A 25,608-nucleotide genomic window follows, 5' to 3' on the forward strand; every position below is an offset into this window, starting at 1 on the left:
CCTAGCTAAGCTGTGCCCAGACTTTTAACCCACAGAAACTCTGAGATAATAAATGCTAAAGCTACTAAGTAATGGTAATTTGCTATTCTACAATAGAAAATACAAGGAATAAAAACAGGTAACATTTTGACAAAAATCGTTTAGACAGTAAATTTTACATTATGTGTATCTTACCCTAATAAAAACATTTTTTTCATAGATCACAGACTTAAAGGTAAAAAGTAAAACTATAAAACTTTTAAAAAAAAAATAAAAGAACATTTTTGTTACTGTCAGATAGGCAAAGAGTTCTCAGACAGGACACCAAAATATCCATAAACAAACAAAAAAATGACAACTTAAGACTTCATCAAAGCTAGTACCTCTGCTCTGCAAAAGTATTCAGAGAATGATAAACTAACCTACAAACTAGGAGAAAATAATGGCAAATCACTTTTCCAATAAAAGGCTTGTACCCAGAAAATAAAGAACTCTCAAAGCTACATAAGAAAACAACACAAAATGGACTTCTTCCCTAAAGAGGTTTTAAAGATGACAAATAAGCTCATGAAAAGTTATTCAATGTCACACTCATTTAAAGAAATGCAAATTAAACCACAATAAGATACCCCTATACATGAACTAGATGTCTCAAATAAAAAATACTGACATGGGATCCCTGGGTGGCGCAGCGGTTTGGTGCCTGCCTTTGGCCCAGGGCGCAATCCTGGAGACCCGGGATCGAATCCCACATCAGGCTCCCGGTGCATGGAGCCTGCTTCTCCCTCTGCCTATGTCTCTGCCTCTCTCTCTCTCTCTCTCTCTGTGACTATCATAAATAAATAAAAATTAAAAAAAAAAATACTGACAATACCAAATGCTGATGAGGATGCAGAACAAGTGGAACTTTTATATACTGCTGATAAGAATGCAGGATTGTACAAGTATTTTATTTTTATTTACTTATTTTTAAAGATTTTATTTATTTATTCATGAGAAACACAGAGACGTGTGAGAGAGAGGCAGAGACACAGGCAGAGGGAGAAGCAGGCTCCATGCAGGGAGCCCAACATGGGACTTGATCCTGGGACTCCAGGATCACGCCCTGGGCCAAAGGCAGGGGCTAAACCGCTAAGCCACCCAGGGATCCCCTTTACAAGTATTTTAGAAAATGGTTTGACGTATTTTAAAATCAAGTCAAATATACATTTACCATATGATTCAGCAAACCCACTCCTGGATATTTACTCTAGAGAAATAAAAACTTATACAAAAACTTGTGAATGACTGATCAAAGCAGCACTACTCATAATTACAAAAGCCTGGAAAAAACCCAAATGACCCTCAATAGGCGAATGGACAAACTGTAGCACATCCATATAATAGAATACTACTCACCAATTAAAAAAAAAGGTAAAGCTACTAATTAATATATGCAACAACTTGGTTGAACATAATTAAAATAAATGAAGGAAGCCAACTGCAAAAGTTAGATACTATTATATGTACGTATACACATACATTAAAGATAAGACATTCTTAAAAAGACAAACTGAAGTAACAGAGAATAGTCAGTGGTTGCCAGGGTAGTAGGGAAAGTGTGACTATATTAAGAGATAACACAAGAAAATTTGGGGGGGGGGGCGGTGACAAAATTATTCTGTAACCTGATGGTGGTGGTGATTACATGAATTTATACATGTGTTAAAATTCAAAGAACTGGAAAAGAAAAATATAGTTAATCTAACTGTATGATAATTTTAAAAACAAAAGAAATTTTTAAAAATGAGGTGCCAATGCAACACCTAGGAAATGATGACCAGAGGGCAGCTAGACAGAAGTTAGGAGAAAAGTCTGAATAACTGATACAGATAATTGAAGTCATTGGTCCCTGACTGAAAAACATGTGCGCACTCCCAGGATATTATTTATAGTGAGAAAATAACCAAGGAGAGAACCCCAGAGAATAAAGACTCACTTAAAGACTGAGAAGAAGAATCCTGTAGAAGATATTTAGAAATAGTAATCAGAAGTAAAGGATAAACAAAAAGAATATGGTGCCATAGAAGGCAAGGACGAAATGCTAAAGTACTCAAGAAACCAAACATCAAAGAATGGTCAAGTTTCAATATGATTATGTCATAATAAGCTGTGCACGTGAATGGAAAATTGAATAGTAGCAATAAGAGACAGCAGGTCTCTTCATTTATTTGAAGTGCCTGGCTATGAAGAGGAGGAAGACAAGATGATGCCTACATAGGAATGTCAGGAACACAAATATATCTGAAGGCTAGGGAGGGTACCAGTAAAGAAGTTCAGAAAAAGACAGTCTGAAATAACTAATGGAATAAGGAAGGCCCTTAAGTAAACAGATGAAAGTGTGGGCTCTAAAGTCAGACTATCGAAATTCATTGTTTTTAAAGATTTTATTCATTTATTTGAGAGAGAGAGAGAAAGAGAGAGAGCGAGCATGCACACAAGTAGGGGTGGGGCAGAGGGAGAAGCAGACTCCCAACGGAGCAGGGAGCCCAATGCAGAGCTCAATCCCAGGACCCCAAGTTCACAACCTGAGACAAAGGCAGACACCCGTCTGACTGAGCTACCCAGGCACCCCCAGATTAGAAACTTAAATACTTGTTCTATCATTTAGTAGCTGTAAAGCATGAGCTAATTTCTTTACACCTCAGTAGGCTATAAAATGGGAATGTAACAGAATCTACCAAACTGTTAATATAGAAATGAGATTATGAGATTATGAGATTAGAAATAAGAACTTAAATGACACCTAACATATAGTAAGTACCCAATATATGAGATGTTAACAATTAGTAATATTTTAATTATCAAATATGATGGAATGGGAGAGATTACTTGAACAGAGGAAGTTCTATCCTTCTCTAAGACTCTAGAGAAAACAAATATTTGGTACAATTATAAATATATAATTTTAGGGGCAGAAAATGCGAGGCAATGTGGAGTCATAAGCCCAATTTTCTCTGTGAAATAATGAGAGATAATGGACAAAATTATGGAAGAAAATTTCCACTGTGGACAATGGGAGCGGCTACTGAAGACAGGACTGACAGCTTGGCTGAAACCAGAGACCAAAAATTGAGCTGACATTAATCATCAAAACTTTAATTTCCTTCAGCAATATTCAGAAGCTCAAATGTAAAAATAGTCACTAGCTAAGTTAACACATAGTAAGGAGGAATATGCCAATTCAGAAAGAAGGGCTCCCTAGGAAGGACAGGCTAACCAATTATACATGTATATAAACAATATACAGGTATGCATATAAGTTTATGAACTTTAAAGTTTGGAAACTCCATATATGTAAACAAATTATGGTGCATCTACACAATGGAATATGATTCAATATGGCATAAAAAAGAACTACTAATATACATCAATCTCAAAAAACCATTACTAAGTATTTAATAAAGTTATATAAAATCCTTACTTTTAAAAAATTTTTATTTATGTAAGTAATCTCTACATACAACATGGGACTCAAATTCACGATCCTGAGATTAAGAGTCACATGCTCTTCCCACTGAGCCACCTAGGTTTCCCCTACATAGGATTTTTTAAAAGACAAAACCATACTGAAACCATACTGACAGGGAGCACACATCAGTGGTTGCCTATAGTTGGTGGCAGTGTGGTTACAAAAAGACACAAAAACCCCTCCCACCAATTTTATTGAGATATAATTATTACATAACATTGTACTAATTTAAGGTGTACAACATAATGACTTGATATATGTATATATGGAAAAATAATTCTTGCAATAAATTTAGTTAACACGAACCATCTCATACAGTAACAAATTTTGTTTTTCTTATTGTGAGATGAAAAAACTTAAATGATGATGGGATAATGCTATATCATGATTGTGGCAGTGGTTGTTACATGACTACTTTGTCCATATTCATCACGATACACACTTATCAGTCATGAATTTCATTGTATTTAAACTTCATCTTAATAAAAACCAGTTTTTTAAAAAGTTCTTCTTTGAAGACCTGAGTAGAATGTTGTACCATCAAGCATGTTGATAAAGACAGTACTTAAAAGGAGCTCATTCACAACTGGCCTAGTCTACTGTCCTCCAGACATAGTTTCTAAAATTACAGACAAAGGGAGTGTGGTAGACAGAAATTTTAAAAGTTCTAAGGTTTCTTGTTACCCTTACTGCTCCAACAGGCTGACAAATGCTACATAATCCTTAGCATTTTTATATGATGATTTTTATCCCCACAGTTAGGTGATGTTAAATGGGAAGACTGACATTATAGAGACATTATCCATTGGGTCTGAACAAATCACATGAGCCATTTATTTATTTGTTTACATATTTATTTACTGAGAGGAGATATTTGTGAGCTACTTCTGTTTTTTTAAAGTACAGTTGACATACAATATTATATTAGTTTCAGATGTACAACAGAGTGAATCAGTATCTATTTACATTACAAAATGATCCTATAGTAAGTCTAGTTACTGTCACTATATATTCTACAACATAACTGACTATATTCCCTATGCTATACTCCACATCCCCATCACTTATTTATAACTAGAAGTTTGTACCACTTTATCCCCTTCACCTATTTTTTCCATCTTCTCACACTATGTCCCTCTGGTAATCACCAATTTGTTCTCTTTATTTATGAGTCTATTTCTATCTTGTTTTTTAGACTTCACATATAAGTAAAGTCACATAGTTTACTGTCTTTCCCTACTTATTTAACTCAGCATAACATCTTCTAGGTCTATCCATGTTGTTGCATATGTTAAGATTTCATTCTTTTTCATGGCTGAGCAGTATTACTGTGTGTGTGTGTGTGTGTGTGTGTGTGTGTGTGTCTGTCTGTCTCTGTGTACATACTTTATCTTCTGTATCCATTCATCTATCTTAGGTTGATTCCATATCTTAGCTATTGTAAACATAGGGGAGCATGCATCTTTTCCAATTAGTATTTTTGTTTATTTTGGACAAATAACCAGATACGGAATTGCTGAGTCAAGTGGTATTTCTATTTTTAATTTTATGCAGAACTTCCATGCTATTTTTGATAGCCACACTAATTTCCATTTCCACTCAGCACAAGATGTCTCTTTCCCTCCACAGCCTTACCAACACTTGCTATTTCTTATTTTGATACCAGCCATTTTGACAGGTATAAAGTGTTATCACATGAGCTCTTTAAAATCAGAGTTTTCTCCAGCTGGGTGTCGAAGTGGCAGTCAGAAATTTAAAGCATGGGAGGAGTCTGATGAATAAGAAGTTATCTGTTGCTGAGATGAAGAGGGCCACATGGCAAAGACCTGACAGTGGTCTCTTAGAATTGAGATTGATTCCTGGTCAAAAGCTAGTCAGACAGTGAGGACCTCAATCCTATAACAGCAAGAAAAAGAATCCTACCAACACAGTAAAGAGTGAAGAAGATCTTGCCCTAACTGAGCCTCAGATAAGGACACAGTTGGCTGACACCATGGTTTTAGCCTTATGAGACCATGAGCAGAAGATCCATTTAAAACATGTCAGATTTTGATGCACAGAAACTGTAATAAATTTGTGTTGCTTTAAGCCTCTAAGTTTATGGTACTTTGTTATACAATAGAAAACTAATACAGAAAGGCAAATTTTATATAGTATCTCTATTTATTCACAAAAAATTCTAATTTCAAACTTAAAATCTGTGAGGCCTTCTCACAGTTAACTTTAGCTCACATTCCTATTCACTGCCTCACATTACTAGTGTATATATTCCTATTCAATATTAAGATTATAAATTACTGTAGAGACAAACTATATCTGATTAAGCTTTAATTAAATCACGTTAAATTAAGCTACTATGCCCAAAATGTTTAACTGCCTTGTTTTTAAATTAGTAGATAGAAAAAACTTAATATATGATGCACATACCCAAATATAAAATAGAAAAATAGAAATTATTCACTCTTGCCCATATCTTTTTAAAGAAAAGTGTTATATAAACATTAGTCATCTAGGGAATGAAGAAATTCTATATTGTTTTACAAAATACATCTTGGAAGATCATATAAAAATCATTGTTAAGATGCACTCCTGATCTCTAAGCGTTTTTTAAAGTTTTTTGAAAATGACAACAAAATAAAAATACTAAAACCTGTTTGCAACATGTCAACATGACACTATAGCTTCCCTTCTTGCAAAATCCTAGAATAAAGTTGTTTTAAGTGAATATATATCAGCACTCAAAAACCAGCAAAACTCTTGCTAGTCTCAAGTAGAGAAGGAATCAGGAGATAAGGAAAAGTACACAAAGTCAGTTTTTTTTTTTAAGATTTTATTTATTTATTCATGAGAGACAGAGAGAGAGAGAGAGGCAGGCAGAGACATAGGCAGAGGGAGAAGCAGGTTCCATGCAGGGAGCCTGATGTGGGACTCGATCCGGAGACCATGGGATCACGCCCTGAGCCGAAGGCAGATGCCCAACCGCTGAGCCACCCAGGTGTCCCACAAAGTCAGTTTTAAGTGAGAAGCTTCACTAGCAGCAAAAGCATGTCAGAAAGAATACTATCACAGAAGGTGTGAGCAATAGGAGGCATGCTCTCAGACTTATGGAAGCTGAGAACATGAGAAGGTCTAGAAGCAGACAACAGTAGTTACAAGAAGAGGGTTACCTCTATTGCATTACTCATCTCCACAAGCCAAAAAGCAGAGTCAGTTACCTTCATATATGGGTGATCAGAGAGGGCTTAGAGGTAAAAGGCCAATCCTCTGAGTGACTGGTTATAATGAAAATGAATGAGAGTCTCCTAAGCCCAGGAAATAAACTGCTGAGGTGTTTGCCTGACAGAATATCAATACATGTGCCATCTATTTTCTACTTTCACTGAAAACTGCAGAGGACAGGTCAGTAGCACTCTCCCATCTCACCAGGAAACCACTCAAACAAAGGTAATAAGCAATAAAATAGCCACTCTCAAATATGAACTCTGTCAAGAACACCAAACATTTGACAAATGCCAACCATATGAAATAGAGAACTCAAAAATGGAAGAAACCAAAGTATGGCCAATAGCACACTAAAAACAAGATTTTGCAAAAACTAGTATTATCAGAGAATATGATTAAGGAAATCTAAGGGAAAACTAATTAGAATTCATGGACACAAAAAATACAAGTTCCTAAGTGAAAAAAGAAATTCATTAGATGAGCTGAACCATAGAGTAGACAAAACTAAATAAGATATTAGAGATGAAATCCAGGCCTAAAAATATTCCTAAAACATAGCAGTAAGAGAGAAAGGGATAAAAAGGATGAAACTGAAGTACAAAAAGGACATCTATCCATCTAATAGGAGTTATCTTAAGGAGAAAAAGGAGAAGAAGCAGTATTTGAAGATATGGGGCCAAATTAGTTCTAGCCTTAAGGCTGTTTGGATCTGCCTAGCAGATCTTAAAAGCAAGCTGTGAAAGATTCAAACTATTTCCTAGTAACTTAACGGAATCCCAGAATAAAGCCCCAACATATTTAAATAGAAAAAAATCCAAAATAAAATACACAATGCCTGGCATCCAATCACAAATTACCAGGCATGTGAAGCAGGAAAAGATAAACCCAACGAGAAGAAAAGTCATTAAGAAATGACAAAGATAATTGAATTAGAGAAGGTAATTAATACAGCTATTATATTCAAATTCAAGAATGTAGAGAAAAGCACAAACGTTATAAAGAGAGATAGGGAAAGTATAAAAATGACCCAAATAAACTTTTAGAAATAAAAAATACAAGATGAAAAATTTCCTGAGATGAATATAATACAATGTCTGCATGGGATTAACAGATCAGACAAGGCAGAAGACAAGATTAATGAACCTGAAGATGCAGAAATAAAAGCTATCCAAAATAGAAAATAGAAGAAAGAGTGAAAAAAATGAACAGACCCTAAGCAAGCTGTTTATAGAGAGCATCACATGGTCTAGTACATGGGCACTGAGAGTCTCAGAATCAAAAAGAACAGAAAACATTTTTTGAATAAATAACAGATGAAATTTTTCCAAATTTGATGAAAATTATAAATCCACAGATCCAAGAAGCTCATTGAATTCCAACAAAATAAAAATGAAGAAAACTACACCAAGCTACACTGTAATCAAATTGCTTCCAGTGATAAGTTAAAAGTCAGTAGAGAAAAAAGACATATTACATGTAGAGGTAAAAGATATGAATGACAGCTAACCTCTAATCAGAAATAGATATGCCAAAAGATAATTGGAGAAACATCTTTAAAGTACTGAAAGAAAAATATCTCAACCTGTAATAATATACTCACTAGAAATATTTTTCAAAAAAGAAGGCAAAATATTTTTTCAGGCCTACAAATGCTAAGCATATTCACCAACTGACCATCATACAAATTATCATTAAACATGAGGACCAAATAAATACATTTCCAATTTATCTTGGTAAGTTTCTGTCCAAAAGAATTGCCAGAGTATTCTCCATCATAAAGAAAAACAAAGTGAGGACAGAATAGCAGTATGTAATGATGAGGAAAGAAATATGTAAATCTTGACAAGCCTAATAATTTTTCTAAAATATTTTAAATTAAAATCTGTAACTAAAAAAAAAAAAAATCTGTAACTAAAATTCTGGATGCTATTATCTTTGGAGATATGGGGTCAGAGAAAAATCAGAAGGTTCTCTTCTACTATCTACAGGAAGGATACAGATACAGATTAATTCCAAAGTTCAAAAACAAACCTGTGTTAAAAATATGAAAGGTAACCATTAAAAAATCTAAATATCTTTCACTGATATTATTGCAAAGAAAAAATATCTTAAATTGAAATAATTACACAAATAAACTCACAAAGATACCACTTATATAGTTATAAACCTAATCAAAATACATGATCATATAATTGACCTATTTTCTATTTAGCAGGGCGCTTCATGGTGTGGTAAGCTGATAGAATCATCAGCTGTCCTGTGGACAAAAGGTCAAAGGCATTTGTGCATCTCTACAAGTCAAAACCATTAAGTAGACTACCTAAAAACTGTTACTATTTTCTTGGATACATGACTTAATTTAGTTAGCTGGCATAACTGGAGATTTTAATATACTTTTGCTTCTAATGTGCTTTTGAGAAGATACATAAACTTATATTTATTGAAATGTTTCCCATTTTTCCTTTAAAAATCTTTGCTACTTAAAAGTATTTAAAACCAAAAGCATGTATGAAAAAAAACAATCCTAGCAATGTAACAATTCATTTGTTTTAATATAAATATCTAGGTTGCTTTTAATATAAATATCTACTTCTCTTTTTAAAAGGAAGAATACAACTATGAACTTACTCCTAATTAACCATCAAGAGAATTTCACCTTGGTATAAAAGATATAGCAGAAGTTAAGGTGTATCATAACTTTATACTCTATAAATCTTTAGAGTAAATGTTTGTAAAGATTTAGAATTCATTTATACCTACCTTGTTCCAGACCTTCACTTTGAATATTAATATGCTCAAAAATCTCAAAAAAAAAAAAAAATCATACCATATGTCCTTCGGCTCGAGCTTTATTTTGCCGTGCTTCCCGTTTTCGCTGTAGGAACTCTTCCACTTGTTTAGCTCTTTCCACAGCTAGTTGCCCCTTTTGCCTGAATATTTTGGACAAATAGCAGAGTCAGAAACTTTGAACATTAAATATCTCAAAAAATTAAAAATTAGCCTTATTCCAAATGTTGTCTTTGTTGCAGAAAATGAAATAAAACCTTCCCCTGTAATGAAATCGCTATATTTCTATCTACTACCTAAATCATTTTTCTTTACTATTATAAATAGAAGTAAAATTACTAATACTACTCCAAATCTTATCAAGGTTTCTTTTACATTTATTTAATCTATTCTACTTACAGACACATAAAATTATTTTGGACTATAATTATAGAATATTCTCAATAGTTTCCGATAGTGCAGCTTATTTCAGAACTCTGTACCTATCTAAGAACCTTCTTTAAACAGCATTGAAGGGATCCCTGAGTGGCGCAGCGGTTTAGTGCCTGTCTTTGGCCCAGGGCGCGATCCTGGAGACCCGGGATCGAATCCCACGTCGGGCTCCTTGCATGGAGCCTGCTTCTCCCTCTGCCTGTGTCTCTCTGCCTCTCTCTCTCTTTGTGACTATCATGAATAAATAAATAAAATCTTAAAAAAAACAGCATTGAAGTAAAATTAAAGCAGCATAATAGCAATTTCAAAAATGAAATATAAATTCAACAATGAATAAAAAGTTTGAGTTTTCAAAAATACACTAAAAAGCAATGTCTAAATTCCTTGAATATCATAACTATTAAAAGTAAAATGGACAGGTTGTATTTCTGTATCTTTCTCTTGACAATTATAAAAGAAAGTAAACATGTTGAGCTTAGACAACAAATAAAAAATACAAGGGTGCCTGGGTGGTTCAATTGGTTAAGTGTCCACCTCTTGATTTTGGCTCAGGTCATGATCTCAATCAGGGTCATGAGATTAATCTCTGCCGAAGTCAGGCTCTGTGCTAAATTTAAGAACCTGTTTAAGATTCTCTCTCCTTCTCCAACTCTGCCCCTCTCACCTGCTTGTGTGCACTTCCTATTTAAACAAAAATTTTATTTTAAAAACTCAAATTAAAAAAATATATAAAAATAATATTTATTGAACATTTAAATATACTGTGCCTGTTCTATTGTATCTAACATACATTATGCCTTTTACATATTATGCCTGTTACATATTTTGAAAGATACAAAAATAAATTTAAAAAATCCAGTCCCAATAATCAGATAACTCATTGCATAGTATCAACTGCAGTTAATTTTGGAGGTGAGTTAGAAAGACAAGCAAGTGATTAGTTGTGCTTCCACTCAGATTTTGGCTACAAAGGCACACAAAATTCCTACAGCCTTTCTTTAAGACCATAAGTAAGTTATGCCCTGAATGATACATGAAATACTGTCTATTCTGTCCTCCAATAGGTTTAAACACTTCCTGATTTCCATCATTGGAATTTTCTAGGATTAGATCATTTCTATAGGTGGTTAAGAATCTTTTATTATGACTGTCAGGTATATGTAGGTAGCTAACCCTTAATCTAGTTCCATATCACCAAATTCAGAAACGTACTTCACATTACCCATGGTAGTTTGAGTAGATTAAGAATAATGAATGAGAAATTTGTTTATGCCTCTGTAGTGCACATGCACTATCCTCTAGCAGTCATATTATGTGCTGTATAATTATAAGATCAATATCTAGTCTGGATGCAAGATATTTCCCTGCATATATCCAAGCAAGGCTGTGACCTAGTCAGCTGTAGTCCCTTTCTATAAGGCTGGGCCTGAAGAAGGCCCATAAACTTTAAGAGGATATGACACTCAGACTGAAACTGTATGTCTACTGGTAAGGCACTTTTGGAGGGTCCTAGAAACTTACATCACCACTTGCAATTACATATAGTTGCTGTTCCCTGTGCTGTGTATCCTGACTGCACCTCTAACTTTTCTAGAAGTAAAACATGCTTGATTTCCCCATCTTAAGGTACTATGTCCAATGTCTGCCAGTCGAAACCCCCAACTGGTGTATATTAATACAACACGTGCACAGAATTATTTTACTAAAACCTGGTTGTATATATAATGGTTTTGGTTTATAGATTTTCAACCATTTAAATATATAAAGTACTCCTGTTCTATTTATTTAGATAATTTATAGATTTAGCTTCACTGAGTAGTCTTTTCCTAAGCCTGTTTAAATAAGCAAATTTATATAACTCACTGCTTTCAATCACAAACTTAAAATCTGTAATGATTTTTGCTTAACATTATTATTTCTCTTTCCTCTCCCATCCAAGTACTAACCAGGACCAACCCTGCTTAGCTTCCTAGGACAGACAAGATCAGGCTTCATACCAGGAAGTATGGTCGTAGACTCTTTTTCCCTCTCATTTGTTTAAAAAATACTTTAGAGTGTCAACTATTTGCCAATATTATATCTGTCTTTGAAGACATAAATATGTATAAAAAAGAGTTCCAAAATGCAAGAGTGATTCAATATACAAAAATGAGAGCAATAAACCTTATTAAAAGAATAATGGATAAAATCAGTTTGATTCTATGACCTCTCATAACATCTAAAAACTTATAAACTGTCTTTATTTTTCACATGCATTTGTTTACTACTTCATGTACACCAAAAAGAAAAACCCATACTCATATTCTTATTCCTATCTAAGATAGTAAAACTGCTAAACTATTGACACAAACTATTTGTGCCAGATTCATGGAAATAAACCGTATATAGTCGATTTATTTAATAGTCATTTCCTTTATTAAACATTATTAAGAATTCACAGGCACATACTATTTTAGATAAATTAAACACACTATCTTCTCCATCTCCTGAGTTCTAAAATTATTTCACTTAAAATCAGTAAAGCAGTAATCTAGATTAATAATAAAGTAATGATAACATAAACACTATATAAACCACAATTATATAGTAAGAAATTAGGAATTTGCAAAGTAAAATACAGAGGCATTAAAACGTGTTAAAAAGTAATTATTCTAACACAAATTCCTTTTTTCATCTGGAAAACAGAGGGAAAAAGGAGTATCTTTTCTCTCTCCTTTTCTTATTATAAAGGCATCTGGGCAGATTACTTAACATCCACAGATCAAATGCTTTATAGGTAAAGGATATTTTTAAAGTTTGAAACATGATTGTAAGTGATTTAGAGTTAAAAACATCACAAAAATTATCTAGCAATCTAGGTAGAAGAAATAATCTGAGAAATAAAAAGTGAATCAATATGGTTTAAGGTAGAAGTGCTGGGGTAGTACAGAGTTAATGAGAAAAGAATGTAGGGCGTTTATTCTTTAAGCTTCCTCCTCTGTTTAAGTGGCATAATGTCTATCTGATGGAATGGAACTGCTGTCAGCTTTACCCAAATTAAATGATGCAATAGAGAGAAAAAGACGTGAAAAGTAAAAGCACCTATAAAGCACAAAGGTTAAGAGGCACTCAGTAGTTTTATAAGATAGTCTTATATGGCTAGAGATTCTAATATTAAAAAGCTAACTGAATGTAAGCTCATCAGCTTCAACAGCGTACCACTCTGGTGGGAGATGTTCATGAGGGGGAAGACTTCGTAAATGGGAAGACAAGGATAATATATGGAAAATCTCTGTACCTTCTCCTTTAGTTTTGCTGTGGACCTAAAACTGCTCTAAAAAAAAGCCTTTAAAAAAAGCTAATTGAAGAAATGTATTAAGACATATATAAGCACAGTCAGACTAGCCAGAATTACTGATAAGAGAAGAGGAGAAGTAAAGCCATAAGAAGGGGAGCAGGCAAATAGTGAGGATCCAATATATAGGGAAAAGAGAATTAGAAAAAGTTGACCAAAAAGAAAAAGTTGACCATAAGTTTCAATTTGCCAATTCAGTTTGAATCAGGGAAAAGAAGTCACCAGGACAGACAATAACATACAAATTACAATAAAACTAGATGTTATGACAGTATGGAGAAAATGTTCCTTAAAGCCAATACCCACTAAAAAGTACAAGACAAAAAAATCATATTTAAATTGGAGATCTTAAGTATTGATTAGTCTAACTTCTTGCTGAATAAAGTATTCCTCTATTGCTATCTGGATATACCTGACACATGGTCATTTAAACCTCTAGTTTAATAGTTTCAGTTTGAGCACAGGCATTAAATCCCACAATGGCCCACCCATTGGACAACCCTCGTATTGAGCTAAAATCTGTTCCTCTACTTCTCCTAGTCATGGTAATTCTACATGGTGGAAATATAAGTAAGTCTAATTTCTCAATATTTCTGAAACTAACCTGTATCACTTTGGCAAGTAGGAAAACAAGACAAAAAACCTACTTGTGATTTTCCTTTGGGTTTCCTTTTTCCATGAACAATGGGAGAGAAGAGAGGTATGAATGTTTGGGTAAGAATTCTACGCATGGGGCACTTGGGTGGCTCCACTGGTCAAGCATCTGCCTTCTGCTCAGTCATGATCCCAGAGTCCTGGGATGGAGCCCCATGCTATCCTCCCTGCTCAAAAAGGCTCAAAAGGGAGCCTGCTTCTTCCCTGTCCCTCTGTCGCCCCCCCCACCCCCGCCACTAGTGTTCTCTTTCTCTTAAATAAAATCTTAAAAAAAAAAAAAAAAAAGAATCCTATGTGAAAGGGAGATGACAAGGTAGTTAGCATCCAGCATTTTTAAAATAGGAAATATGTGAACAGTCTTGAACTTAGCAAAGGAAGCAATATTAAAAGGGAACTTAAGGATGAGAAGGGGGAAAAGAATAAATCCTTCTGAGGAAAGCAAAACACTGAGGGGCAAAGAGAATAGCTTAAGTTTGAGGGAATTGTAAACGTTGAACCCTGACAGTGGAAAAGGATTATAGCATATACATAAATATGAGACCATCAGTATCATGAAGCATGGAATTAGGAGAATATCATACACACAGCAGTTAGTCTTTTCCTTACACCAATGATTACTAGTTATAAAAGATAAGGGCACTTATATTCTTATAGCAGAATATAATTATACTAGCTTCAAGGCTTTTCTATTATTTTTCTCATTTACAAGGAGTTTGCAGGAGAGAAGCAAATCTTGATACACATTTAAACTTGTTTCTTGGGATCCCTGGGTGGCGCAGCGGTTTGGCGCCTGCCTTTGGCCCAGGGCGCGATCCTGGAGACCCGGGATCGAATCCCACGTCGGGCTCCCGGTGCATGGAGCCTGCTTCTCCCTCTGCCTGTGTCTCTGCCTCTCTCTCTCTCTCTCTCTCTCTGTGACTATCATGAATAAATAAATAAAATCTTTAAAAAAAAAAAATAAACTTGTTTCTTTTTCCCTAATTTAACCTATTGTGAATATATACTCTACCAGGAACTGAAATTAAGAGAAATAAATTTTACTCAGTATTAAACTGTAAAATCAACATATTAAAAAAGAAAGAAAAAAAAAGCAGTTGTAAAGGTACCCTAATGAGACAGAATGGCTTGCTCATAAAGTCAAGGTTTTGTTGAGACCTGATCACATTAACATGTACAAATTTAAAAAATAAACTTACGATGATAGTAGTGGATCAAAGGTAATGGTAAGAGAGATGAAGGGTGCCCAAAAAGCTCCCTCTGCAGCTATCCAAGCAACGACCAAGGGAGGGAAGGCTCAAATCAGCCTTGAGGCCTCTTCACATAGGCTCATTTCTACTACAGAGACATGTGTCCAGGTGTGAGAGCATCTCCAAGGCCTAACTGAGGGTTAGAACAACATAGTGACTAGCCAGATTCATTCTCTGACCAGTGGTATTCTCTCAAAAAGTTTTCAATAGGTGTCAGTAATATAAAGAAATGAGTACCTAATTTCTACAAATCCAAATTTATTAAATCCACAGGATAATCTGTATTCTAAGACTATGTCATCCTACTTTTTTCACATTAAAATGTCCATTCTTTTGGGGCACATACATAGCTCACTCAGTTAAGTGTCTTTTTCTTTTAAGATTTATTTGAGACAAAGTGCATGTAGTGGGAAGTGGGAGAGGGAGAATCTAGAGAGGACTTTGGAGTGCTGATCCCAATGCAGGGCTTGATCTCACAACCCTGAGATCATGACCTGAGTCAAAATCAAGAGTTGGACTTAACCAACTGAGCCACCCAGGTGCCCCCCACACCCCTGGATTCCTGATCTCAGCTCAGGTCTTGATCTCAGGGGTCATGAGTTCAAGTCCCATGTTAGGCTCCACACTGCGGAAAAAGGGGGGGGGGGCACCTGGGTGGGTGGCTCAGTGGTTGAGCATCTGCCTTTGGCTCAGGGGGTGATTGATCCTGGGGTCCTGGGATCAAGTCCCATATTAGGCTCCCTGTGGGGGAGCTTCTCTCTCTGCCTGTAGCTCTTGCCAGAGGGCGAGGAAGGGTTGTTAGTTCAATTTTTTAAAAAATTTATGCTATTAATAAACCTTTTTCAAGTATTTATTTATTTGGTCAGATAATTCTTTAGATTCAAAATACATTAAATTTATTCCTGTTAAATTTTATTCAATTCAAGTTTGTTGTAGCTATGGTCTACTTAAGATTATCTTGTTTCCTGATCAATCATACCACATATTTACAATTTCCACTTTATATCTTCTGGAAATATGATGACTGTATCCTTTAAATGTTTTTTCTAGTGCCCCCCTTAAAAATAAAGGTTTGAGGACAAGCCTCTAAAATTTTATTTGGGTGACATAAGAACAATAATCAGCACCCTGTAAATATAAACAATATATTGCTGAAGTCTATCTACTCTACCAAGTATCTAATTAATTTTTTTACAATGCCTCTACGCCAAGAGAAATACCTAGAAGTTCCATTTATTAGTTAGGTCCAAACTGTTTAAGAGTAGTGGTCTGCAGTTTGCCAAAAGATATAGCTGTTTCCTTCAAAATTATAAAATATTCAAGGCACCATGATGCTCCAGGTTGCCTCACCACACAGTTTGAGAACTAAAGTTCTACCCTATAACCCTAACAACAAAAAAAAAATATAAAGGTATATTTGACATAATCTATTCCGTATGAATTTATACTTTGTCAGAGTGATGAGTGCTTCCTCCTAAGATGTTTGCAGACATTTTTTCAATCTTGCCAAGGCCTGACATGAAGAAAACTGGTGTAATTTACAGAATATGCTTTTTGAAATTATATGATACTTGATGATCTTTAATTTTCTGCCAACTTTTCTATTTTCCATGTCCTCAAATAAAAATAAATTCACTCAGTACATATCAAAGTTCATGCAGCTACTGATACCATATTGTTTAAAGTACCCAATATTTCCAAATTTTATAACCAACTAAAGCAGTAATTTTTTAGCTTGTTCACTAGAAGTATCTCAAGAAGCTGATAAATCTTCTAAGAGAGGGTTTAAAGAGAAGTCTACATTCAGATATACTTAGTTTAAATCTGAGCTCTACCATTTACTAGATGCCTAACCATGCACAAGTTTTAATTCTCTGTAAATCCTAATTTCTTCATCTTTATTAAAAGAATAATATCTAATTCAAAGGATTACTGTGACAAATAAATACATCTTGGTATATAATAAGCATTCAATAATACCTACCATCATTAATAAGAACAACAATAATTTCATACAACATAAGAAAATGTATATGTCTGAGTACTGCTAAGCTCACTGAGTTGATATAAATGAAATAAAAATGATCTTACAACCACAAATAATTTAAAAACTGAAAATTAAAACAGTGAAACTATAACTAATGCAAAACAAAGATTGGAAGATGTGGTATAGAGGAAGAAGTAGCCATTTAAGACAATTTGAAACTCAAATATATGCAAATATTTCAAGGTTATAATAAGAGTTTGATTCAAATGGCCCAATGTAGTCCATTATTTGTCATTCCAATTGCAAAGAACCAAGAAACATTCTGGAAGTTGAACAGTGTGAAGAAGCATAACATAGTTTTCCCTATTTTCTTTATACTATATTTATTTACTTTAGATTTAATATAAAATAAAACAAAATTAAATATTAGATCCATAACACCACAGGATAAAAGCCACATAGAAAATCTACTTTCCCATTTCATCAAAAAAAAAAAAATGCATATCAAGAGTTGGTAGCCTTCCTTTCTCAAGAACAGACTCTAATGTGTTGGCCTACTGTGTATAATTCATAATGTTAATTTATATTCACCTCATTCATTTACCTCTGCTTACTTACATTTTATTTCTTAAAGATTTTATTTATTTATTCGAGAGAGAGAGAAAGAGAGGCAGAGACAGACAGAGGGAGAAGCAGGCTCCGTGCAGGGAGCCTGATGTGGGACTCATGTGGGACTGGATCCCAGGACTCCGGGATCACACCCTGAGCCAAAGGCAGACACTCAACCGCCGAGCCATCCAGGTGTCTCTGTTTACTTACATTTTAAACATCTTTTATAATTGAGGGGGATCATAAAGATTTTTATTATAATCAAAAGTATTCCCCTTAAAATGACAAGAAAAAGGAAATGTGATTAAATTTTCATAAAATGATCTCTGCTTTTTTAACCACATGTTTTATAGAAGGAATGGGAATACTAAGAAAACATGTATGCATACTTAAGAAAAAAGGAACCATGCAAATTAAAACCGCTGACTGCTATATATTAAATTAATTCAATGGAAGAAAAGGAAAATCTGATGAATAAGATGTAGCGAGCCATCAATCAGAGACAAATATAAGAAACAAGTTAAAACAACAAAGAGAAAAGTGGGATTCTAAGTGATGAAGAAAAAAAAAGACAAAAAAGCATGCTTTGGAATTCTGCATAAAGTATGATTCCATTTAAATATATGCTGATTCATTTGAGGCAAGTGGGTGAGATTATTACAACCATCTGTTGGCTCAAACTGATACTATCACATGTTATTTTAAATAAGTATATTCAGCCTATAACATATAAGTTACAAAAAGTAGGCTGAATTCAAGAGCTACATGTTTGTCAAATGTAATCAAAGACCAAATTTTCCACCTGATAAAATTATGCATCCAGAAGGCAAAAAAATATTCTGTGTAATCAATACAGAAGACACCCACAAAGTAAAGCAACTAAGTTATACAAGACATAAGACAAAATTACGCAAAAGAATGAATTTATGGATCACCACAGTTTAACCTGCTTATACTGGCTTGTTTAGACATAATCTTCAGTCTATTCAAAGATTTTCTAAAAGCATCAGCATTTGGGAAATAGTGATGACCTCTAGCCCCATTACGAAATCCTGAATGTATTTCAGATGAAATTCCTCTGTAGTTAAACATGCAAAATGACTTTCATTATTTTCTCTGAAGCAAAACATAAGCAACTTTTGCAGAACAAAGCCATACCTTTCTGGATGTCTTCGGCCATATATTTCTCCTTTCCATTTCGCTTCATTATTTTCTACTCTTTGTTGCTGCATTTGATCAAAAATAGCATGGTAATGTTCATATTGTCCTCGAGAAGAAAAAGATGATGGAGCCACTGCCCCTCCACTGCCAAAAAAGGGAGCCTAGGAATTAAACAAAGAGCTCTCACATGTTTATCTCATAAGGCCCAAAAGGCCTGTACTACCCTCAGAAAAAGTTTTTTTTCAACACTTGACTTTTAAAAAGCAATTAGCTAATTTGAACATATTAATAAACAACCTATAGCAAAATGTTTTCCTACTACAACATAGCATTCAAAAAGTAGTATACTTTGTTACCAATAATAAAGCATAATTTAACGAAAACATAAAAAGACATTAAAGTCTTAAATATTGTAAAGTCCAGTCTTAAGTTTTGAAACAAGTTTCTAGGACACATTTTATGATGCCATTCTATTACATTTAAATATATATATAGCTTACAAGTAAAGCTGAGCCTACTTTAGTAACACTCAAAATTATATTTAACAAAAACATTTACAGCTGGCATTTAATATACCTCAAATCCTTCAATTCAACAAATGGTAAAGACTTAAATACCACTGAAACATGCTAGATTTAAGTTTAAAAAAAGCAAAACATCATATCTATCCTTAATCAGTTTATAAACAAGTTAAGAAACAAAACACAAAACTAGAAATGCCTATGGTAAATGAATGGCAACAGTCACACTCTAAAGTAGTAAGTACTGAGACTGAGCAACTCTCACAAAATAGAAAAAAAAAACTTATCAGAAGTAAAAATTCTTTTTAAAGGAAAAAAAAGGCACTGGAAAAAGATACTGTTCAACCCAACCTTGAAAGCAATGTAACAAAGAGAGATTGAATGATTAAATATGAGCCAGGGTATTAAAGTAAAAATAAGCAATGTACGTATAATATTTGGGTGTTGACAGCAGGAGGAGGAAGTGAGTATGCAAACAAACACAAATAGAAGGCAGGTATTGGTCATAAAAGGCTGGTATATCTAACTACTATATCAACCCTTTGAGTTCATATAATGAAAGACAACAGAAAGTATATATAAACTTTCTGACAGGAGTAGCGTAACAAAACAGTTTTTAGAAGGTGAGTCAAATTACGCACGATGAGCAGGAAAAGGGAGAGAATAAGGTAGAGGAACCAATTGAAAGGCTTACTGCACTGACACTAAGCCACAAACCTAGACATAATGAAAGGCAATCAATGAAAAAGGGAAGGGAGTCGTGGATTCTCTCCAAAAATGACACTGGATAAAGGCAGACATAAGGTCACAATTACTGAGACATAAGAACTCATGTGTGTGGAAAACTCATGGTTAGAAAACAGAGATGTCAGACAAGGAAAAGACTAAAAGTAACTGTGTAATGCTGCACAAGTCATGGTGAAAGAATTTCACTATCAAGAAGAAATCAGAAACCTCAAATGCAGAGGTCAACAACACTGAAAATAAAACAAACTGTTATGACTCAAGTTGAGTGGTAGCATTTCAAAACCGATTTTGGGGGAGAAGTTGATGAAAACAGAAACTAGAATACTGACAAGTAAAAGAACAAGAGCTTCCAAGTGATAGGAAGAAATCTAAGAAAAGATGCAAAGAACAATACCAGAATCAAACAAATGTCAGTGTACCTACCTATGAGATAAAATCTTGACTCAGTAAGTTGCAGATAATGAGAAGCATGAGTTAAAAAAAAAAAAAAAAAAAAAAACTTGAGGCGAATACAGATAACTGATTAAAGATGTTTGAGTAGCAAGAGATCAAAGTTGTCAAAAATAGGGAAGATAACTAATTAGGCAGGAAACCCCATTAAAGGAATCCTCACACATCTTCAAAACGTGTCTCTCAAGGCAAGAATCACAATTCTAATAAAAGGCAGTTGCATCTCCTATGAGATTGGTTATTCTCTGAGTTTAATCTGGTGTTAATACCACCTTGATTTGAATTTGAGTTTTCTAATGTTTCTCTTTAGCAAAAACGAAAGTATGCTAACATCTCTGAAGATGGCTATGCTGAAAATATTGTACTAGAACACTGAAGCAATATGATCTTTCAAAAATCACCTTAACTAATTGTAAGCACAGGTGGATGAGTTTTGACAAATACATACACTTGCATAACCATTACCACAATCAAAAGCATATCCATTACCCCCCAAAAGTTCCTTCAGGTTATTTCGTAGCCTATGTCCATCAACCATTGATCTGCTCTGTCATAGATTGGACTGCCTCTTAGGTCTCGGCTTCTTTAACCCAGTATGTTTTCGATCGATCCATGTTGCTGAATGTATTAACAGGCTATTCCTTTTTATTGCTGAGTAGTATTCCAATATATTTTCAACAGATACACTTCTTACATATTATGTTCACCATATGATCAAACTATGTATGTGGAACATTTCATAATCTTTTTAAACACACGTTTATAAGAGATACATCAGAAACAGATAAACCAATCCCAAATTTTGTAGACAGTAAATAATCAGATAGTTGGTTATTCGTACTGTGAATAATGCCTTATTAGAAGCATACAATAGTAGTATTAATTTTGAAATCTTTCCCTTGGGCACCTGGGTGGCTCAGTGGTTGAGCATCTGCCTTTAGCTCAGGTTGTGATCCCAGAGTCCTGGGATAGAGTCCTGCTTTGAGTTCCCCACAGGTAGCCTACTTCTCCCTCTGCCTATGTGTCTGCTTCTCCCCCCCTTGTCTCTCATGAAAAAATAAAATCTAAAAAAAAAAAAAAAAAAAAAAAAAAAAAAAAACATTTCCCTTAATGTTTGTTTTATCTTTATTTAGGGGATCTCTTTAATTTGATTGACGCTATACTGAACCTCCAGGTCCCTATCAACTATACAGAAAACAACCTAAGAAGTTAAATACTTCAAACCCCATGGGAAATAAGTACAGAAACAAAGAATCTGCATTAAGTCACAGGAAATAGTTTTATTAATCCTCAATGCAAGCATTATAGAAATTTATAAAATGATGCAGAAATCTATTAAGCACATACTATGTAATTCTGTTGAAGAACTGTCATAATCAGTTATCAAACAACATTGATTAAATTGGATTTCAGGATTAAATATAGCTTTAGATATCACAGGAAAAAAAGACATTTTATTGCATAGAAGATACATGCAAAAGGAGAAGAAAAAATAATTGACTTCTGAACACTAACCCTGTACTTGATATAAAATGCTTAACAAGGGGCACCTGGGTGGTTAAGCTCCCCCTGCTTGTGCGCTTGCTCACACGCTCGCTCACTCTCTCTCTCTCTGTCAAATAAATAAAATATTAAAAAAAAAGTGCTTGACAAGATGTGAAGACCTACACTTTAATTGGTTTCCAATCAGGTAAGATATGGAGTTAGTTATTTTAGAATGGGTCAAATTCTGAGTCATTTCTTGTCATTCAGGAGGTAGTAAATGATGTAGGAAAGATGTTAGGCTTGGAAGCCAACAGCCAAGAAAGATTTTTTGAAATCCCTTTGGTGCAAAAAGGTGGTTTTATTAAAGCACAGGGACAAGACCCATGGGCAGAAAGAGCTGCAGTGGAGTCATGAGGCGTGGCCCATGATATACTTGCAAGTCAGGAGGGAGTTAGGGATACTATAAGTCTCCAGGGTATTATGGAAACAAGGTTTCCAGGATCCTGAGGGGGCTAGCTATTGTTGGGAAAGGTCATTTATTATTGTTTAGTAAAAACTCAGTCATGAGACCTTTCTGATGTATATCAGTGGGTCATATGCTTGGGGGTGACTGCCAACAAAAATCGAAATGGTTAGGGTAGAGATAAAGGAAGTTTCCAAAGGAATTTTTATATGTTGAAGTAGACTTACAGGGTCCTGGGGATTGGGCTAAGATTATCGGTTGCCCTTAGCAAAGTATTAACATCGAGGCAGTTGAATCCCTAGCGGAATGTCACTCTGCCTGTTTCAATTTGATGGGCCTGGACAAAAAGTAAAACTACAAATTAGATAAGGATTTTGAGGTACTTATTTGAGAAATTCAAATTTATGGAAATTTAAAATAAGAAAAAGGTAAAACCAAATACTGCCATGACTCTGTTTCAAAATATCCCTACATTATTAATACAATAGTAGTAGGGAACTTTTAACATCTATTTAACATCAATGAATAGATCATCCAGACAGAAAATCAACAAGGAAACAGTAGCTTTGGAAATCACATTAGACCAGATGTACCTAACAGATACATACAGAACACTCCATCTTTGGAGTGTAGGTAGTAAGGAAATTTAATAATTTTTCTTCTGCCTTTATCTCCCACATCAGTAAATTCTACTTCTGAGGAAAGAAGATAATACAATACAAAATGGTAAAGTATAATATTAAAGATTAAATTATATTACTAAAAATAGTGTAATATATTAATACAGATTTAGAAAAATTGACTTTTACTAAATTAATAATACGTAATATGAAAAATCAAGAAAGCCAGGACAGAACACACATATCTAAATAAAACAAACTTTTATTCAAATCATAACTTTTGGGGAAAAGAAATAAAAATGGTAATCAAGTCAATTTGACAATATTGCATCCCTAAATACCAAGTATAATGAGCTTGATCGGAGCAGTTTAAAGAGATGTTGACTAAAAGTTGACTGGATGACATACATTAAAATTATAATACAGAGGAATAAAAGTATATTCATTTTTTATTGCTGTGTAACAAATCACCACAAATTTAGCAGCTTAAGACAATATCCATTTATTATCTCACTGTTTCCCCGGCTCAGGAATCTGGATATGGTTAGCTGGGTCTCTTGCTCAGGATCTCACCAGGGAGCAATCAAGGTGTCAGCCAGAACTGCAATTATCATTTGAGGCTCAGGATCCTCTTCTATGTCCACTGGATCCTTCATTTCCTTGTGGCCATAATGCTAAGGTCACTACTTTCTTGCTAGTTGTTGGCACTATCAATTCATAAAAGCCACCTATACTTCCCTGCAAATTGAATGCTTCTCTCCAGGCCAGCAGTAGCATGTCTCTCAGACTTTCTACTTCCCCTTCCAATCTGCTATGAGGAAATCTCATCAAACGTCAACTGTAATCCTAGGAGTGACTATCCCATCACTATTAACCATGTAACATAACCTAATCAAGGGAGCTACACTACTACCCTCTTCATAGAGTTCCACCCACACTCAAGGGAATTACAAGTTATCCCTTATATTTGGGGGACCATCTTAGAATTCAGCCTAACAGATACATAATGGACACTATAAGAGCAAAAAGGGAATATAAGATTCAGATAAGCAAAACAAAGAAAGAAATTGTTCTTGAAATTTTTTTTTTAAAGAAAGAAGCTGAGGCTCAGAAAAGTTAAGTAACTTGCCCAAGGTTATAGAGTCTGGATCTACTCAAAAGCAATGTTTGAATTAACATATCTAGGTAAGGGGTTAGCTAGGTAATCTGTTATCTAGGTAAATGGTTGGATGTGGGATTGAGAGTAGAGGGAGGAAGTGGTGCTATCAAGAGAAACACAGAGCAGAGATTTGCCAGGCTACACACAATAAGAAAACTACAATACAAGTATGGTCTTTAGTTCCGCCTCGCTTGAGCACACAGCCTGTGGTAGGGAATGGATGGAAATGAGCTTAGAGAGATTGGCAGGGACAATAAGGATCTTATGAAAACTTAATCTTTAAGGCTAGATGAAGCAACAGAAGGATTTCAGGCAGAAGTGTGATAAATTTTGTTTGATTTAAAAAAAGATTCTTCTGGAAGGAATGGTATATCATAGCCTTTACAAACTTTTTAAACAATTTAACAGTGTCAGATATTAGTCATCAATACAAATTATATATCAAATACATGCAGGAAAACTAAGAAGTCATGATAGATGAAGAATTCTAGGTAAAAAGTTAATCCCTCCCCCATCAAAAAAGCCAGTTATACACATTTCAAAGAGCAAGATGAAACTGGAGGAAAAACTACAGTAGTGTAACCATACTGGTATCAAATGCCTACCTTTACTTCACCACATCCACCAGCACTTAGCACGTTTCTCCATCCTTGTTCCCTGGCCCTATTTATTCTCTCCAACTTTTAGGGAAAAGAAACAAACAAAACACAATTTCAAGTATTTAACATAAAATACATGAAATACATTTACTAACATAATGGAAATCAGGGTATTCCTTTAGGGAAAAAAAAGTATGTGTGTGGGGAGGGGGTGGAATGTACCATGAAAAAATGGATTATCCTCTTACCCTTTCCTTTTCCTGTCTTTTCATCTGCTCCGCCTTCATTAAACTAATCTGTAACAATTTTAAAGACAAACTTCTTAGAACTCTTGAAACTATTATTGTCTACAGCTTGGCAAGGGAAGAAAAATAAAAGCAAAAAAACTACCTGATCCTTTTGTTTCTTTTCTTTTTCAATAAATTCCAACCTTCTCTTTCTTGCTGCTTCCTTAAATGAAAAAAAGAACATTTTTATCAATAATAATTCCTACTTTTTCTAGTTTCATAAGGAAAATTAGTATACCAATGATACAGGTATGCCCAGAGAGATTAGGAGAAAAAAAATTAAGTTAAAGGTTTATTTGTTTGAAAGAAATAAGGAGGAAAGGTTTGAAGGTTTTATAAGATTTTGTTCCTTAG

The 25,608-nt window shown here is 34.4% G+C and overlaps 1 protein-coding gene across 14 annotated transcripts in view; it reads right to left on the reverse strand.

Moving 5' to 3' along the window:
* Positions 1–25,608, reverse strand: part of NEK1 (NIMA related kinase 1) — a 229,388-nt gene that overhangs the window by 120,778 nt on the left and 83,002 nt on the right. For 10 of the 14 annotated variants that reach the window (XM_038573569.1, XM_038573571.1, XM_038573581.1 and 7 more), the window contains 5 exons: positions 25,358–25,417; positions 25,216–25,263; positions 24,974–25,048; positions 18,921–19,084; positions 9,540–9,642 (listed from right to left, as the gene is read on the reverse strand). In XM_038573569.1, the coding sequence (XP_038429497.1) occupies positions 9,540–9,642; positions 18,921–19,084; positions 24,974–25,048; positions 25,216–25,263; positions 25,358–25,417 (450 nt within the window). The other 4 variants (XM_038573580.1, XM_038573578.1, XM_038573579.1 and 1 more) reach the window with 4 other exon arrangements.

Source organism: Canis lupus, chromosome 25 (genome assembly GCF_011100685.1).
Source record: "Canis lupus familiaris isolate Mischka breed German Shepherd chromosome 25, alternate assembly UU_Cfam_GSD_1.0, whole genome shotgun sequence".
Classification (NCBI taxonomy): domain Eukaryota; kingdom Metazoa; phylum Chordata; class Mammalia; order Carnivora; family Canidae; genus Canis; species Canis lupus.